The sequence below is a fragment of the Mustela nigripes genome, chromosome 8 (genome assembly GCF_022355385.1).
Source record: "Mustela nigripes isolate SB6536 chromosome 8, MUSNIG.SB6536, whole genome shotgun sequence".
Lineage (NCBI taxonomy): Eukaryota > Metazoa > Chordata > Mammalia > Carnivora > Mustelidae > Mustela > Mustela nigripes.
In genome coordinates, this window is record NC_081564.1 from 78,430,206 (window position 1) to 78,449,582 (window position 19,377).

General features: G+C 46.2%; 1 protein-coding gene across 1 annotated transcript in view; it reads right to left on the bottom strand.

Moving 5' to 3' along the window:
* Nucleotides 1-2,912: 2,912 nt before the first annotated feature.
* Nucleotides 2,913-19,377, bottom strand: part of BCL2 (BCL2 apoptosis regulator) — a 165,770-nt gene continuing 149,305 nt past the window's right edge. Inside the window, exon 3 of the mRNA XM_059409792.1 lies at nucleotides 2,913-6,034. Coding sequence (XP_059265775.1) covers nucleotides 5,900-6,034 — 135 coding nt within the window. The 3' untranslated portion in view covers nucleotides 2,913-5,899. The remainder of the gene's footprint in view (nucleotides 6,035-19,377) is intronic.

Below are 19,377 nucleotides of genomic sequence, written 5' to 3' on the forward strand. Positions count from 1 at the left end.
GAAAGAAGTTTTTTAAAGACAAGTTCCGCCCTCGTACATGTTTAACTTGACATCTAATTTTTAAAATTTAAATGTAAACAGTTGCAAAGGATTTAATTTCCAATGCGTTGTTAATAGTATGAGAAAGAAAACTGTCCCAAAACAGGCTATGGCAGAACATTTTTGCATGACGTAATTTACAACCCCTTCTGTGAAGTCATTATGATTCTTGATAAAATGCTTGAGTAATTTCCAGATAGACTTTATGGGATTAAGAAATCCTGAGAAGTTAGGGTTCCCCACTCTGCTATCTTAAGACAGGTCAATCAAATATTGGCCGTTTTTTGGTTAATGGCACCTTTCTTGCTTTAAAGGTCTTTTCCAAGAGAGAACTCCGGATTTGAAGTCCATTAAAAAAAAAAAAAAAAAAAAAGACTTTATTTATTTGAGAGAGAGAGTGCATGTGCACAAGCAGGGGGTAGAGGAAGAGGGAGAGGGAGAAGCAGACTCCTGATTGAGCAGGTAACCTGATGCCGGGCTTGATCCCAGGATCCTGGGATCATGACCTGACCCGAAGGCAGACACTTAACTGACTGAGCCACTCAGGCACCTTATTATCCAATTATTAAGATGTACAAATATGTTACAAATTTTGATAATTATTAAATATAAAAAATAATTTTAATGGAAAGACGCCTCTTACTGGTATGAATGGGGCTGGATTATTCCCTTCCACTTTCCCCCTGCCAAGATAAATAGAAATTACCTATTACTAGAAGGAGCTCGAGTCACCATTGAGTCTATTCTTGCTTTTTGTTCTTATGGATGTAAGTGTGAACAGTGTTGTTCACCTAAAAACATGTGGTATAGCGAACAACCTTGTCATCAATAAGATATTGACTTTATTTTCCTGGAGTTGTCCTTATGAATTGGTACAATATCACTCATGCTCCATTGGTTTTCTTCATGGCCGGTGAGATGCATATTTTACAGTTGTCCAAAGTCTGGCCTATGAGCAGAGTCATGAACAGAGTGATTCTTTGGGTAAGGATTAGGGACTTGTATACCACTTACCTAATTCAGTTTCATACTTTTTTTTTTTTTTTTCTGTATTCTGCACAATAAGTATTTAGAACCAGATGTCCCTACCAACCAGAAGTTTTCATTAAGTCTCCTGTTGGTTAAAACAAAATTTGTTGTTTAAATAGCCATTAGACATATCCAGACTTAAAATATATACCATTGATGGTAAGTGTTTAAAAGAGAGTTGGGGGCGCCTGGGTGGCTCAGTTGATTAAGCATCTGACTCTTGATTTCAGCTCAGGTCATGATCTCAGGGTCCTGAGATCGAGCCCCTTATTGGGCTCCACGCTGGGTGTTGAGCATGCATAAGATTCCCTCTCTCTCCCCCGCTCTTAAAATAAAATAAAACAGCTTTAAAAGAGAGAGCTAGGGGCACCTGGGTGGCTCAGTGGGTTAAAGCCTCTGCCTTAGACTTGGGTCATGATCCTAGGGTCTTAGGATGGAGCCCCGCATTGGGCTCTCTGCTCAGCAGGGAGCATGCTTCCTCCTCTCTCTCTCTGTCTGCTTCTCTGCCTACTTGTGATCTCTGTCTGTCAAATAAATAAATAAAATCTTTGAAAAAAAAAAAGAGCTAGACGTCGACATTCTGATGTCTTTAGAATCTACACATACTGCAGAGTTTAAAAATATTTCTTAAAAATAATAAAATTAGTATTAAAATTAAATCAAATTAATATTAAAATTAAAATATTAAAAATATTTATTGCAGAAGGTCCTTTGCAGAGGTATCACATAGACCCTTATAAAGGTCCCGCTTGCTTCCATTTCATACCCCACAAGCCTGGCTATTCTGAAAACCTCCTAATCCAGTCTTGGGAATGTTTTGCTCCTCCGAAAATTCTTCCCTCACATCCCAACAACAAATGTCCTTTGTCCCATAATAATAAAAAAAAAAAAAATTCCCTGAAAGATCCAAATTGAATAACAATAAAGATCTGATTGGAACCTTCATAAGCCTGACAATGTAGAATTGTATTTCTTAAAAAGTGTGTAACCACATTTGTCTGGGCTGCAAAAGACACCACAGAATAAGATCAGAATAGAATTTCAACTGACTCCCTAATTTCCTTAGAATGGCTTATATTTCAAGCCCTTCCTGTTTTTTTCTGATAGAGCAGGTGTCCATTACTAACTATAAGTGATAAGAAAGTATAAAAACAGCCTCTTCCCTAAAAGTACAATTGAAATTAGCACTGAAGTTCACATTTATAAATGTCATTTTAGCCTAAGTTTAACTGTAGACTACTTATTTACGTTTAATCCTCCTCTTGATGATTATAACTCCTCTTGATTTATAATTGCTTCCTAATTTCCCATAATGGACCAGGCCTGGGTCCTCAGATGAGAAACAATAAACAGTTACTAATGAAACACAAGTCACATCTGAATGGAAGGTCATACCTGAATATGCAGAGGTTAAGTAGACTGGGGCAGAGGATGTTGGTGGTGGTTTTGTTTTTTGTTTTTGCTTGAACTATAGCAAGGTGCTTCCTTAATTTGAAATGTGACTTTACTTTAAATCTTACACTTATGAGAGTTTTCAGCCTCTGCAAAGTCGGAGATGAACAGTGTGCTCTGGAGCATGTCATTTGTCATTTGACCTGCCGTGATGGCTTGGGAGGGCCAAGGTGGCTCCTGGGTGCTTTGCTCCTTGTGGCTATGTTTAAAGCCCTTGACCCCAATTTGGAAAATGTACGTCTTCTATTTAACCCTGACCTTGGCCCATATACACACCACGTTGAGAGTAACGCAGGTACGAATCCCTTCTCAACACAAAATCGGTAGGAATACTTCTCTGTTGTTTGACCGCAAATTAATGGACACATTGAAAGAAAGGAGGGAAAAAGAGGACTAGTTGAGGCTTTTATATACGTTCATTGCTTCTAACATGTTTTTTAGAACAAGAAAAATGCAACATCGACTACTCTTATTAGAGTGAGTGGAGCCACAATACTGTACAGTTTGGGGGTTCGGCAGCCAGGAACATTTACCATTAAAACCAGAGAACAACAGCCCGTGGCAAAACAAAACCGGCCAGAAATTAGCCCCCATGACTTTTTTTTTTTTTTTAATATATATACATTTTTAGAATACTCTGCCTTTGAACAATACAAACAATAACAACAACAAAAGACAAAACAGGCTTTATATTAAAAATGTCTGTGTTCTTCATGGTTACTTCTAAAGCAGCTTGGAGGATTTTGCCACTTGGAGTGTACTGCAAATTGACTCCACTACCATGATCTTGGAAGGATAGCAGCACAGGATTTGATATTCCCTACTCATCGCTTTTGACAATGTAAACCTTTCACAAAATAGTATTTTGCTTAAAAATTAGAATCATTCAAAGGGTCTGATCATTCTGTTCCCTGAGGCCTGCCAGGGAGGTCTGGCTTCATACCATGGGTTTCCTGCTTTCTCAGAGCGGGGCACAGGCGCCACTGTATTTCAGGAAGAATCCGAAGGACAGCCACTGAAAAGGGCCTGTGGAAGGAGGGCAGGAGTGCTCTAGACGGGTCTCTGTCAAAGCAGACCACATAAAGCAACCCTCTGAAGGTCAAACCGTCATGGCCAGAATTTAATCCCCTGGTCATTTCCTGTCTGGATTTTCAACTGAATGAATCTCATGGGTTTAACCAAACATGTATGTCATTCTAAATAATGTGTTAGATTCTGATTTGCCCAGGGACTAGGAAACCTTCAAGGAACAAGGTCAAAGGGACAACAGATATATCCTTCACAATAAACAATTCTGTTGACGTGGAAATGCACATAACTAGGTTGAAGCGAAGCTCCACAGTGGCCAACGTGCTCCGGGGTTTTCAGCAGCTGAGACCCGGGGCTTCTCTCACCTTCTCAGAAATGCTTTTAAAACAACTGAGACAAAAATCTCAAACAGAAAAATGATAATTTTTGCTAACGAAGTGTGGAGGCCATAACTAAGTACAATTTAAAAAAAAAAAAATGCTGAGATGCATGTATCTTTCTTTTTTTAAAGCAGCTTTCAAAATATTAACCACAGCATTAAACATTGAACATAGTACATTCCAAAGTTAATACAGATAAATGGTATATAATGCAATAATGCCACAGTTATTCCATGAACGTCTCAAAGCTGATTCTAAACTTGAAAAAAAAAAAAAACATTTTCTAGTTTGTTTGTTGTAGATTTCACTTCATTGCTACTTCTCTAGAGTTTCCACCATTTTTTTTTTTCTTTTCTTTTTTAATGCCCCAGGATGTACAGACAATTTCCACATTCCACACCTGGAACTTTTTTCCCCTCCTCCTCTGTCAGGTTTTCCAAACAAAACAAAACAAAACAAAACTACAATGACAAGGTAATGTTTTACATCGTAACTCCAGAGACATGGGTTGATTAATCCATGACACCTCATTCCAACGCTTCCTTTAGCATTTACGACTTTCCCCAAGGTCACTAAAAGCCTTGCTCTCAACTGTGCGCGAAGGCGGGCGGCCGTGCGCCGTGGCCAGCACGCATGCGCCGTGCCCATGCGGCGCCCCGGATGCACTTGTCTCCTTCCGGGTTTCCTGCCGGTGGCGGCGAGGCCACCTCCCTCCGCAGGGAAAGGCTCAGTGCCTGTTTCCTTCCCTCCACAGTGATAAACGTCTTAAGAGCCTTGGCTCCCCAGGTTCCCCGCTCCACGAGGAAAAGGGCCCAACTAGGGGGCCCGGGGGGACAGGCCCAGGGCCACGACTGTTCTTTCTCGACAGCGGGATTCTGAGCTCTGTCGGCTCCAGGCGCTCGGAGACCGCCCTGCTCTGTGTAAAAGCTTCGAGCCGGCCAGCGAGCGCCGCGGCTCCGTTCCAGGGCGAGGCCTCCCAGCCGGGGCAAGGCGGGACTGCAGGCCGTGGCCTCTTAGGGAAACGCAGGCACTTGTGGCGGCCTGATGCTGCTGGATAAGTCACCAGAACGTTCACTTCCTCGCCTCCTGGAGGATTCTGTTTCATACACAGACAGAGCCAGTATCTGGGGGAGAGTATCCACAAGGTCTGAATATACACATCAGGGCTTTAAGGTACTGGATGCTATCGGATAAATTGCTAGAATGCTTCTCGGCACAATTGGTAGCTTAAAAAAATACTTTCCTATGGTTTCACGGCATTTTCCCCATCACTGTCCTTCGGTGTGGAAATCTTGGTGGACGCCAATTCCATCTGAAGTTCCCCAGGTTTTGTTGTTGTTTGTTTTTTGTTTTTTTCTTCCAACCGGATCTGTACCATGTGAGCCAAATGCTAAGTGTCTGTTCTTCAGGCCAGGGAAGAATGGACTTCCCATCGGAGCGCCTTCCCTCTCTTCATATAGCAGCCCCCGGGGCAAAAAGAAAAAAAATAAAAATAAAAAAAAAGAGCAAGGAAAATGAACACCTTCTTCCTAACCTCCAGCAGCCAGACACCCGGCTTCTGGAACCGTCAAGTCCTCTGTCAGTCAGTTCGTTTGCTCTTCAGATGGTGAGTCAGTCCAGCCAACAACATGGAAAACAAATCCGTGTTTATAGGCACAGGAGATCCAGGTGGAGCTGCACAGGTGGGGCTTGCCAATTAGTGGCAGGGTTTCCAAAGACAGGAGGTTCGATGGGACGGTCTTAAATAAATAAATCTTTTTTTTTTTCTTGATAATGTAAAAAATAAACAGTATTTCCCTTTGGCAGTAAATAGCTGATTCGACTCTGAGCCTGAAAGCTGTTTTTGTTTTGTTTTGTGTTTTGTTTTTAAGAGACCACAGCTTCGTTTCATGGTACGGCACTGGCAATGCATATATTTCTACTGCTTTAGTGAACCTTTTGCATATTTGTTTGTGGCAGGCCTACTGACTTCACTTGTGGCCCAGGTAGGCACCCAGGGTGATGCAAGCTCCCACCAGGGCCAGACTGAGCAGAGCCTTCAGGGACAGCCAGGAGAAGTCAAACAGAGGCTGCACGCTGGGGCCGTACAGCTCCACAAAGGCATCCTGCAGGGGGAGAGAGGGGGAGATAAAGAGAATTAGAGAGAGAGAGAGAGCACAGGATGTCGGCCTATGGGGAGGATAGCATCCAGCCCCAGGAGCCGGGCACCTCCCTCAGGGCATGAGGAAAAGTGAACCGCTCTTCTGGGGCGGTGATTCGGACCCACTTTTCAAACTCTCATTCAAGAAGTATTCATTGAAATCCCGTTGATGAGCCGGGCACCACAGACACAGCAGTGAGGGAAGCCGGCTGAAAGTTCCTACTTCGCCAGGCTTTTATCTGGTTGCAGGCCATAGACAGCAAACAAGATAAATGTATCAGAGAGTGTGCGAGAGAGTGCTAGGTGCTAAGGAGAAAAATAAAACAGCAAATGCAGTTAGAAAATACTGGAGGCTAGCAATTTTAGCTAGCATGGCCATCCCTAAAAATAATAAGAAACAGTAGGTACAAGTATGCTCCTTTATGGTACACTTGCTATAGGCCAGGCCCTTGTAATAAATGCCTCAAATTATTATTTATTCTTTATACCAATATTATGGAGTCATTTTATTTGCTTCTCTTGTGTAGAGGAAAATAAAATCTGTGTGGAAAAAACAGACATTAAGGGATTTGTCTAATAAGTGGCGGTACCGGGATTCGAACCCAGATCCAAACCAGTGCTCTTGAGTCGCTCCAGCCCTCCCACGGCTCACGGCTCCTCTGTGAGAGGTGCCAAATGTCCCCTAGGGACATTTGTCCAGGACGCTGGCATGATGCACACAAGCAGGGTGGCCTCCCCTGGTGGCATACCTAGACTCTGAAGTCAACAATGGCTTCTCCTGGGTAAAAAAGCTGTCTCAGGGTTTTCTCTGGCAGTGGCCAGGCTGGGTGACCACAACCTTGCATTTAACTCAAGTTGTGAACTTCGCAAAGCATGTGGTCACTTATGGTCAGTTAGGTGTCACTGAACACACACGGACCCGAGGAAGGAAGATGGCTCCTCTCATCCTTTCTTATTGCTGCCTGGAAGTCAGGTCTGTAGGGCTACAATGGGAGTCATGGCCAAGTTATCTGGATTGTTTGAGACTGGATTGAATGCTCATTTCTTAGATTTGTTGGGGGACATTTATTGGATCCAATGAGTTGGACAACTCTCTAAGTAGATCTGCATATATAAACCAGTAATTAAAATTCTTTTTGCTTGGTATGATTTATTCAGGCATGAAGAGAACCAGTTACTCCCAACAACGTGGCATCAGAGCACACAGGACAGTAACACACCCACCTGAGGAAGGAAGCAACCTGTAGCGTTGCTGTGTGGAGGTAGTTCTGATAATGCTCAGTGTTTTTGTCTGTTTAAAGCAAGTGCTGCACGAGGGAGCAGGGATCAGCTTTGTCTCTCCAGAGCTGTTCCTGGTTTTGGCACATGGAGGCACTTAATAAGTATCAATTCAATTGACACTTAATGTTTCCTGAAGTCAGTCATTGGTTTGAATTCTGTCTTTGGCCTAATACTTCACCAGATGTTTATTCTGCCTGTTTGAAAGGATTCCTTCTATATGTAACCTCTGGGAATCTTGGGAGTGGTCTTGAAGGTGAGCGTTTAGGGCATAATTGGGGTAACTTCTCATGTTATTAAATATAGATCCACACAGTCATTTTCAGGACTGTCTAGTATTCCATGTTATATATTCTGTTCTCAGTTTAACCGAATCTTTATCTTTTTGGAACTTTCATGGTCATAAATAATATTATGATACATTTTTGTACATAAATTCCTTTCCATTTGCTAAGTTTGCTTTTTGGGGACAAATTCCTAGAAATGAACCCAAATGATCGGTCATCAAAACTGCTAATCCTGACGGTCACAAAATGTTTCTGATGAGATATTCTCATTCTCTCTCTGGTTGCCCTTGACCAAGGAAACCCTGTACAAAAGGCAGACAAGGGTTTAGGACAGTGGTTCTCACTGGGGGTCATCTTGGCCCTAGGGGACATTTGGCAATGTCTGGAAACATTTTTGGTAGGGGTGTTATTGGCGTCTAATGGGTAGTTGGCCAGAGACGCCGTTCAATATCCCACAATGCACAGGACAGTCCCCAGCCAAACTGCCAACAGACTTGAAGCTGAGAAACCATGTGAAGAAAGGTGTAGGAGAAACTCTGATCACAGACCACAGAAACCCTACTCGTCCATCTTGTGTGTCAACGGCTTTGGTCAGATTAACGCAAGATGAGTTAGTTAGCCCAGACAAGCACTGCTCCCCAGGAAGTGGGTGCCCTGGGCTTGCAGACGCACTATGTTAACTTTTGCCAGGAGAGGGCGCAAGGGGTTTCTTCTTTTTTAATCCATTGTTGACATTTTCTAAATTTGAGCCTTAGGAAAGCAAGGCAATACACATAAATGAGATATGTGTGTAGTGCTCTCAGCACAAAGCTGAGGGAACAACCCTGATTGCTAGTCAAGGAACATACCTTCCCTATATATAATCAGGGACAAATGGAGCAGGAATGGGTCAGGACAGATTTACGAGCAGGAGAAACTCTGCTTCTTGTAAAAGTGCGTCCCAGGATCCCACAGACAAATGCTGCAAACAGCTCACAGCCCACCCTTCCAGGCTGCTCTCTCGCTGGAACCTCCTACAGCAGCTGATGCCCGGAATCCTTCAGGACCCAGGCCCTGTGCTGTAGGCACAGTGGCTCAGCGCAGAGAAGGTTGATGGTTGTGTCCTGCCTTTCTTTAATTACCAGTGGGGTTTTCTTTGGCAGAACGGGAAAGAGACTAAGCCCCTTGCCATCTGAGCTTTCTGGCCATGGAGCCATTCTGAGAAAGTGGGGGAAGCGGGGACAAACTAGGGCTGGCATTTTCTCCCTGTTCACCTGGGACACGACACAGATACTGGGGGCACAAGAAATGCCGCTCCAAATACCCCTACCTCCCTGTGGCTGAGCGATTTCCTCTCCCAACCACCATCCCCTCACGTAAATAACTGTGCTCCTAATGGACCCGATGGGCCATTTCTGGTGTGCATTAGAAAGAAAAAAACATCATTTCTGGAGTGAGATGAGCTAAAATAGCATCTCCTGACTCAAAGAATGAACACAGAGTTGCTGACACAGCCCCAAGGGTCAGGGGATGGCTCTCAACTTGGGGAAGGAGGTCTGGGTGAAATCCCAGTTTTGACATTTTATTGCTTCTGACCTTGAGTGAATTATCCAACCCCGAGCCTTATTTATTTCATCCACAAAATTGGCTGCAATGAAGATTAACATAGGTGACTCAGAGCCCCTCGTAAACGTAGCCTCGAATGTGAACTAGTGGACGTATTAACTTGTTCGCTGGTCCACCCTCTTGCAAACCTGCTCCATCCCTCCTACTCCTGGCCTGCCCTCCAGAGGGTCTGCCGAGTCCCCTCTTTCACAGGAGCAATTTACTAGCTCCCTGCAGCCCCAGCCCCGAAAGGAGTCTGCTTTTGAAGATGCCTGGTCATTGCTATAGAAGTTATGAGTTAAAATGTATAAATACACATGTGACATGTTTTGGTCAAAGATGGGAGGTGGTAACGCACTGCCCATCTCTACTTCCTCAGAAATCACGAAGCCAGGTGGTAGGGATGAGGGGCATCATTTGACCCCCCACCCCCAGACTGAATCTGGCCCCCCGAGCTTTGCCCATCCACGACTGCAAAGTGCAAAGCAGACGCTGTGGTTTCAGGACTGGAGGTCCTAAAAGCTACTTTTATGGAGCGTCTTCTTGCTTTTTCAAACATCCTGATTAGGGCGATTTCCGAAGTCTGTTTGAACAGTCTGTCATTATTTGTTTAAGTTTGAAAGCTGTTTTAAATAAACACATGCTCATTTTATGTATTAAAAGCAACAAAGAGGGAAAAAGAAAACCTGAGCCATCATCATATGATTCGGATAAAATCCCAGTCTGTGCACTTGGAGGGCACCACAACCCAGGCTCACGTCTACATGGGCAGGAGCGCTGCCTGAGTCCCGGAAACGCATGGAGGGTTCCCAGATGACCGGCCTTTCTCCTTTAGCTGACCTCCCCACCACTTCCCCATGGAGGAGGTGGGCTGGGCCCCAGCTCTGGGTGCTCCTTCGCAGATGGCTTCTCCATGGACTTCAAATTCAGAGGCCACAGATTGTCTGAGTCTGAGTCCCACCAAGAGCTGGCCCACCAGGGCAGATGGCTGGACCCCCTGACCCCAGACCCTCGCTACAGAGTTGGAAGTAAGCCAGGGAGGTGTGGACAGGAGCAGATCACACTCAAGACTCCCAAGCAGGGAGGACAGCAAAAGTGTCCTCAGGCTTCCTCAACTTTGCTCATGGGACCTCTCCCACCTGATTCTCTCTCTCTCTCTCTCTCTCTCTCTCTCTCAAAAACACACACACATGGATACCTCTCCCTTGAGGCAGCTGCTCTCCAAAATTTTCCTTTTCCCTCCAGTATCCTTCAAGAAGTTTCACTTAAACCTGATTCCAAATAAAATAAGATTAAACACCAAATGGGTCAGATTGGCAAAAACTGAAAAGAATACCGAGTTTCGCCAAAAAGGATGGGGTGGGAATTAGGGGTGGGAGGCCCAGATATTCTAACAAAATGGGTGGACTCCCAGGTAAAGATAAATTGTATTTGCATTTGGCAAGGCATATCAGAAGCTTTAAAAATATTATTCTTTTGTTAGGAATTCCACTCCCAGTTATTTAGCAGGAAAAAATAACAAAATGCACAGGTTGGTTATAGGAGATAAAGCCCAAAGAGGACTGAAATGTCTGAAAATATGATTGGTTAGGTAAACTCATGGCACTTCAATACAGTGGAATGGTGTTCAGCCAATAAAAATTGTACCCTATATTTACTGGCTAGGAAAGACGTTCCTAACATAGTTCTGAGCGCAACACGTAACAGCTAAACCAGTGTCAGCCAGGTCAGGCCCCTGACTCATGGTGGTTCAAAATCTCCTTAAACACTGGGAAAAATAAATATGGCCCTGTTGGATATAAACAAACTAGAAATTCAGCTACATTCCACAATCTCTGAGCTGACTGTGGATATGGACGTTATACAGTCATGGGAGATCCCAAGGGGAAAACCAGTCTGCCCTCACTAAGCATACAATCCAGTGAGAGATGATGTCTCTAAGGGACATTTGAATTAAATGAAACCAATTCATGCTGCCATTTTGTATCCTGCACAGAGCAGAAGATTCTGTCAGCAGTAAGAGGAAAGTAAAAAGAAAATCAGATAGTGCCAACAGGAAATCGAACACCGCTATAGAATGTCTTTGATATTTTCTATTTTTCATGGCTTTATAATGTTGTCTCCATGGGTGACCTTCTTCTTGACAACCTCAAGGTTAGGGAAGGAAAAGAAAAGAAGGTGAACCCTAATAATGGCAAAAGCTTTAGCTGGAAGGAACCTCCAAGTCAGTCCAGACCTGCATCGATATAACAATGTCCAGTAAAGACATCAGCCCTTTTTGTAGTAGTTTGAGACAAATGAAACCTAGACAGGCACAGTGAATTTAACTTCCAGTATGCACTGATTAGCAGATGCGAGGTGGAGGAGGAGAGTAGAAACTGGGTTTGTCTCCTACACTTAATAGGTCAGAATGCTGGCCAGCAGTTGGTTCTTCTATCTCCCGGGGCACCTCCCCCTGCCTCCCTCAGCTTGCTTCCTCCCATCCCTACCTTCCTCTGCCTCCAGCCCTGACCCCATCCCACAGCAGCCTCATCTGGCCTTCCAAGGGTTGCTGAAGTAGTCACCCAACCATGCAGCCCAGCACTCCTCTAAATTCATGGTCTCTAGACTCAGTGAGTTCTGGAAATGTTCCTTTTCTCTACCCTGGGTCAGATCTTTTCTCTGCTCCCTTCCATGACCATTCTGAATAGCTACCATTTTCCTCCATGTTGTCACCTGAGGTTAGCCCCTTCTTCTCTGAGAAAATCGGGGACACTGGGCAGAATCACCACAGCTTCCTGTCCTGGCACACCCACTGATTACAACACTATCTGTCCTTCTCTGCTCCTCTCCACCTTGCATCCTTATTCCACTGTTTCCCATTGCTTCTAGAACCTTCTTCCATCTATTGTTCATGCTCTCAACTACAATTTCAACCCCATTGTTTCTTCCGTCTCTTTTTCCTTGGTATATAAACATTCAAATTTCCTCAAAATGTCCAGGCTGATGCTGTTGCACTTTAACTATTGTCTCTCTCCTGGTCCTCCTGGACAAGCTGCTAAACACACCCTCACTTGCTGTCTTCTCACCCACATTTTAATTCACTGAGCCCAGCTGCTTCCCCCATTGTACCTCTGAAAACACCCTCCAGAGACCACCAGCACCATCCTCATGGCGTACATACACTAGATGAGTCTCAGGTTGCATCTACTGAATGCTTTGGCACCTGGACGCAGAACCCACTGAAAATCTTTGCATCCTGAAGAATGTTTTCCCTGCCTCCTTCATGGGTACCTTCTCCTCTGTCTACCTTGATAGGTACTCAGTGCTCCCTGGGCTTCCGTCGGGACCATCTTCTCTCTTTGACCAGTCTCCTTCCCTCTCATGGTCTTACATACACCATCCCTCTGATGATGACTCTGAAACCTTCATATCGAGCCCCACCTGCTCCTCTGACTGCTAGATTCCATTCCAGTTGCTTTCTCTGGTGTCGCACCAGAAGTGACAAGGCAGCCTAGCCTGTCCCCAACTGGAATTCTCACCGTCCCCTCAAGCAAGCCTGCCTCTTTTCCTACCTTCCCCATGCCCGTGCTGTCAAGTTAACCCACACTCTCAGAGTCCCCTAGAGGCTTTCCTCTTCCTCACCCCTCCCCCATTCATTGGCAAAGCCCACAGTCTGAGGCTGGGTTCTCCCAGAGCCAGACCCCAAGATGAAGATTTGAATGTAAGCAGTTTATCTGGGAGACGATCCCAGGAAACTACCAGGGGAGTGGGGAAGGAGCCATGAAATTATCTTATCAAGCAGGTCACTGCCGTTGGCACCTGGAGCTTAATCCTTCTGGGAAAACTGGGGGCCTGCAGATCAGGTACCTTTTGTCATCCAGGTAGGCTGGGGAGCTGGGGTATTTATACACCATCACCTTCCACTCACTGGCTGAGGATTGCTCCTATGGAGGCATTAATGCCCCAGCACTTTAGTCCAGGTGTGTACATAGACAAGTGCGTCCTAGAGGCTATAGAAAGCCCTCAGGGAAAGAGAGGCAGATCTTGAAAGAGAGGCTGTATCTTGTCGCTAGAGGCCAAGCCAGCGAGGACCAAAGGGAATCAGACAGGGCAATACAAGTACCACCAATGTGACCACCTACATATTGCTCCATCCCCATTACCTTCTCTCCCCAGGACTGCGGCGATCACTTCCCACTTGATCTCTCGGCCCCCCGTCTGGTGCCCTGACCTTCCATCTCCTCTCCATTTTGCAGCCAGAGTGCTATATTCAGAATCACCTCTGTCCCTTCCATGTGTAAGTCTCAATTCCTTAACAAGGCACCTGAGACTTAATATTCTGACCCCAAACTAGCTCTCCTGCTCAGCCTTGGTCACTTGTAAACACCCTTTGGTTCATTCAAGGATTCAATGCAATTATTTTCTCTAAGCCCCTAGGTTGAGCTAGGTAATCTTCAGCTATTCCTTGTTCATTGTATAATCTGAAGATGATCTGTTTACGTGTCTGTCTTCTCCTGATCAACTCTTAGCACCTGGAGGTGCAGGAAATACATCTTATCTTTGGATCCCCGAAGCCAGTGTCTGTCACATATTAGGCACTCAGCAAATGTTTCTGGAACTGAAATAATGGGTTCCTTTCATTATACAGCAAGTTTTCCCAAACATATCTTAAAAGATTATCTTTTTAAAATGAGAGTATTCAAAGGACAAGTAAACGATGAGCTAAAACAAAATTTAGTTCTTTTGCGGGGGGGGGGGGGCATCCGTCTCTGGTATCTTCCTATGAGGGGCTAATGTTCAGCCAGATTGGAAGTCAGCATCGGATCGGACTTGTCAGTGTCTGTTCCATACCAGTTCTTCAATATTTTGAATATTATCCCTACCTATGTGCCTTGAGTCTCCAAGAGAGGGATAAGATGTGCATTTTCCAAACTCCTTTGACCATTTATTCTTGTCAGGGAACTTCCTGCTGTGTTATGTCTTACACTTTAGAAATGCTGCCTGGAGGTAACAAAGCAATAATCCTGGATGCTGGGAAGACAGGCAACGTTGGTGCCCCTTGTATAGGACAGGAGGAGGGGCTCAGAGGTCCCATGCTGTGTGTGGACATCTATGGGGACATAAAGACCACCCCACCCCCCCGTGGTAACAAGCAGGCTTTCCACGAAGGGGTGTGGGCCTTGTTCCAGATACTGTCTTTATGATGGCCCCCGCGCACACAGCCTAAGCAAGAGTGAAGATGCTGGGACAAAGGAAGGGCGCAAAGGTGAGAGGGAGGGAGGGGGGCACCCCCCAAAGAGACGAGCGCTCTCCCTGAAGCCCGAGGAGACAGCGATTCTCTGGATGACAACTTGGGCTGAGATCAAAAGGGGAAGCAAGCTGCCTGGGGTTCTGTGAGTCGTGGCCAGCAGAGCACACGCGAGGAAGTGAGGACTTTTTCTACCTGAATACAGCAGCTGGTGAGGAAGTGACTCCATTTCCCCCTTATCGTGGGCTCGGCAGGATTTCCTCTGCAGCCACTTTGTGCTGAATGAGTCTTGAGGGTTCCGTGTGCATGTCAGAGCTGCTTTGGCAGTTGCCAGCTTCGTCCCCTGCGGCTCTTCCTCCCTTGCCTCCCCCCTTTACTCCCAAAATACTGATTCCGGGTTTGGGGGAAAAGGAAAGGAAAAAAATAAAAAACAACGGCCGGGGAGCACATAACTGAAGGACACACAGCTGTCTGGCGAAGAGAAACCCAACGTGAGAGCCACAGTGACTCTCTTCTACCAGACTTGCAGACCTGCACCGCCCCCCCAACCAAAGCCATCTGTAGTGAGCCGGACTTCACCCTGGGGAGACCCCGAGTCCGGGAGGACGGGCTCGCTGCATCCCGGGCCAAGGACATAAAGTGAAACCTAAGCTACGCGTCATCTGAATGTAACTAGAAACCTGCTAGGGAAATGGCAGGAGATGAAAAACACAAACAAAACACAAAACAAAACTTGCCCGCCTCCCCAAGTTGGTCCAGGGATGGTTGGGTATATTTTGTGATGCAAACTGAGTGGAGGATGCAAATCAGGCTGGGGTCCCCCTGCAGGAGCCAGGGAGGGCAGAAAATGAGAAGCCCAAAGGTTTCTGAGCTGGGCACAATATGAAAATACTATCAAGGGGGTCTGTTCTGGGGATCCTGAGGCCATGGAGCTATGGGTTCACCTACTGGAGGAGACCTGGGCTGTCCCAGGTTCTGTTAGGCTAACTGCCATCTGGGCTGGGGTGGGTAGGCGGGACCATCAGGAGTGAGCTGCATAGACAAATCCACCCCCTTTCCCCACGGCTCGCCAGCTATGCAAATACTGCAGGGGGCGGGCACAGGCCACCTGCCACCCCGCCTTGGTATCTCCTGCCAGGAGGTGTGAACAATTCAGGGCTACAGAAGATTGTAGGTGGAAATGGGCAGTGTGTGCTGAAAAGATGCTAACAGCTGTGCTGTTTGGTTCACTGTGTTCATACAATAAACCCAAACGGTGGAGATTAAAGGCCACGTGTATGCTAGACCTTGAAATCTCATCTTCAGGTTGCGTATTCATTCGCAAAACATTTTTGTAAGATGCTGAGGAGTCTTAAAGCTAAATAAGACACAAGCCCAGCCCTTTAAGGCTCAGTCAAGTGTGTGTGTGTGTGTGTGTGTGTGTGTGTGTGTGTGTATACACACTCAAGCATTTACAGTACCTTAACACACATGAGCACTTTCATTTTACATTTTACATTCAAAGTACTTCGTGTATCTAGGTGCATCGATTCCGCAGTGCTCTGGGGAACAGAGAAGAGACAGGTGCTGTTGACCTCATGGTCTACCCACGCCATCCAAGCCGTAAGCAGTGTGCCCTTACCCGCACAGAGACGCATCAATCTGCCTTGTCATGTTTTGGCTTTAAAATGAAGTTCCCTCATATTTCTTCCTTACCTTCCTCAGTCCACTACCTTCTTTTGGCTAGAAGCCTCTGTGTGCCCTGCATTTTCTGGCACTTGGTCCCTTCTTGCTTCGGGCCCATGCTATTTTCACTGTGTGGGCAAATGATGCTATTGTGTTGCACATGGAAGTGTGATTATAATGACTCAACAGTAAAAAGACAGACCCTTTAAGAAACCATTTAAGACCTGAAGAGACATTTCACTAAAGAAGACACAGAAATGCCCAAGAAAGTCACAAAAAGGTGGCTCAATATCATTAATCATCAGGGAAATGCAAATCAAAACCACAATGAGATGTCACTTCACACCCACAGAGCATGGCTATAATGTAAAAAATGTAAATGTAAACAAAAAAATGTAAAAGAAAATAACAAGTGTTGGCAGGGAGGAAGAGAAACTGGAGACCTCACACATGGCTGATGGGAACAAAAGTGGTGGGGCCACTGTGAAAACCAGGGCTGGTTCCTCCAAAAGTTGAACAGCTACCATGTGAACCAGCAATTCCGCTCCTAGATAGAGACCCCAAGGTAATTAACAAGAAATGTCCACACCAACACTTCTGCATAAATATTCACATTGGCATTATTCAGAATAGCCCAAAGTTAAGAACAACATAAGTGTCTATCCACTGGTGAACAGGGAAGCCAAAGGAGGTCCCTCCATACAAAAGAATATTATTCAGGCACAAAAAAGAACGGAGCATTGATCCAAGCTACAACACCGGAGGAACCTTGAAAACATGATGCTCAGTGAGAGAACCCAGGCACAAATGGTCTGTGTGATGCCATTTATATGAAATGTGCCAAACAGGCAAATCCATGGGGAGAGAAGTACATCAGTGTTTGCCAGAGGCTGGGGAGAGAAGAGAATGAAGCGTGGTTGCTCATGGGTATAGGGATTTTCTTTTTTCCTGGAGTGATAAAAAACATTCTGGAATTACACAATGGTGATGATTGCACAACTCTGTGAATATACCGAAAGCCAATGGGCCAATCACTTTAAGTTGAATTTTATGAAATGTCAATTATAAAAACAAACAAACAAACCTTAATTACATTTCTCACGCTACACGAAGGGGACTCAACTCTTTTTACACAGCTTGGAATTGGACAGAAACACTCATTGTTCTGTAACCCTTACTTCATGGGTATGTGGGAGGGGGGCTCCTTTGGTTTGAAACTTTGTACCACTGCTGTCTTCTTTTTCATGAATTTTTACAAATGTGGGAGATGGTGTGATGGGTGAAGACTGTCCCAGATGAGAAGTCAGGATGGCTGGTGCCGATCTGGGTTAGCAGCTCACTTGATCATCTGGGCACTAGGTTTCCCTGATCTGAACATTTACTGGTCACAATCCGGGCATTTGTCACACAGACCTCTCTGCCTCTCACGCCAGTTATAATTAGAACTGGCAATGTCAGAGTGGGGAGGAGCAGGGGAAGCTTTGTTTCTCCTATGTAGAAGATGAGACCCTCCACGGCCTGATGTGGGCAGGAGATACCTTGGGCAAACTAGTATTTGGAAGACAGCCACCAACCATTCTTCCTTGGGATCTGGGGCCACCAGCAGGGCTCCCTCCACACAGTCTGGACCTGCCTTGGTACACATGAGCATGAACGTCATCACCGTGTGCCACATGGCAGGTGAGTGTGCTCCCTGCAGGTCACTGTTGGGGCCAAGCACTCAGTGTTCCACAACGCCCACCCCTCGGCCTGCAGATGCAAGACACGGCCAAGGTCCCTACCCCTCTCACTGCCACTGTAAGAGTTAATTCATGAAAATATGCCAAAAATGAGAACTGAAAGCAGATGCTTTTTGAGTTCTGCAGTGTGACCTAATTGCTGTCATCAAGACACCACCGCTGGGGGGCAGTGGGGGAAGCGGGTCCTTCATTTATTAAATGTGGAAGGCCAGAGTTGGGGACCGAACGTCTGCTGCTCACTTGTTTAAATCAGCAAGTGTTGACTGAGGTTAGTGGCGTTGGGAAGTACAAAGAACCCACATTTCCTAATAGGAACTTGCTGAAAGTGGCCTCAGACCTGGAGGGGACAGCTCAGAGGGAGAAGAGCAAAGCAGAATAGGTCTTCCAGGGGTGCCAGGCTCAGCAGGGCACCACCAGCCTCCAGCCGGGCCTGCCTGACCCTTGCTTGCAGGACTGGTTAAGAAATCAGCATGGACGTCTATTCTGGAAGCTCCATGGTGCACTGGCTCCAGGGTCCGTGCCTGGCCGACAGGCTCAAACATCTGTCTCAGGCCAGATCTGCCCCTGCACCCACGGTGCCGGTGCAGTGTTCTCAGTCTGCAGCAAGGAAGTTGCAAGCTCTGCTTAAGGCTCCCAGATGCCGAAAAGGATCCTGTTCCAAAGTATCCTGAGATGTACTAAGCCTTACCCTGTTCCCCCTTCCCCAATTCTGCAGCCCCGGTAGTCACTGTGTGACGGCCAAAACAAGTGAGGCGATCCCCATACAGCCCATGGGAGAAGCCTGTCCCCTACACTGTGGGTCCGGCCTCTGTAGAGGACAAGCAGGTATGCCCTCCCTGCTCTGGGGAAGAGGCAGGAGCACGGTGGTGAGCCCACTTCGTGGGTTCCCTATGGACATGCTACAAAAAATCTGCTTTCATTTTGTAGCCTATGATTTAGTGCAGCTCACCTGGAAAGACTCAACGTGAATAAAAACAGATGCATTTCAAGGCGCACTGCCTGGCTCTTTGACAATTCTCTTCCTTCCGCATCAGACCGTCTTCCTGTGTCCAGGGAGGACAGTGGACCTCTCTGTCACAAGGAAAACGCAAAGTCTCTGTCCAGGACGGAAGGTCATTGCGGTGGATGTGGATTCAGGCTCACGCACGCAGGGAGGCAGAGAGGCTGCCATGGCTTCCGTCAGGAGAGGTTTACCATGGAGGACTTCTGACAGCAGAGGATCCCTGTTGCCAGAACAGTACAGAGCCCATGTGTGCAGAGAGAGATCGAGACAGAGAGACGCACACATACAGAGACTCAAAGAGAGGGACACACATACGCACGCACGCGGAGCCTAAAAGCCATCACCGAGGAGCTGCCGGTAGCTGGGGCTGAAATCTCCCATCAGTACAGCTTCCAGGGGGAGAGCCGCCCGCTGCCTGTCCCGCTGTGGACATCCACGAGGTCAGAGCATGACACATGCTCGCCGAGAAAGGCCTGTCCGTGTGGCTGGACACTTAGAAAGAGAGCAGCTGTGCCCCGGGGA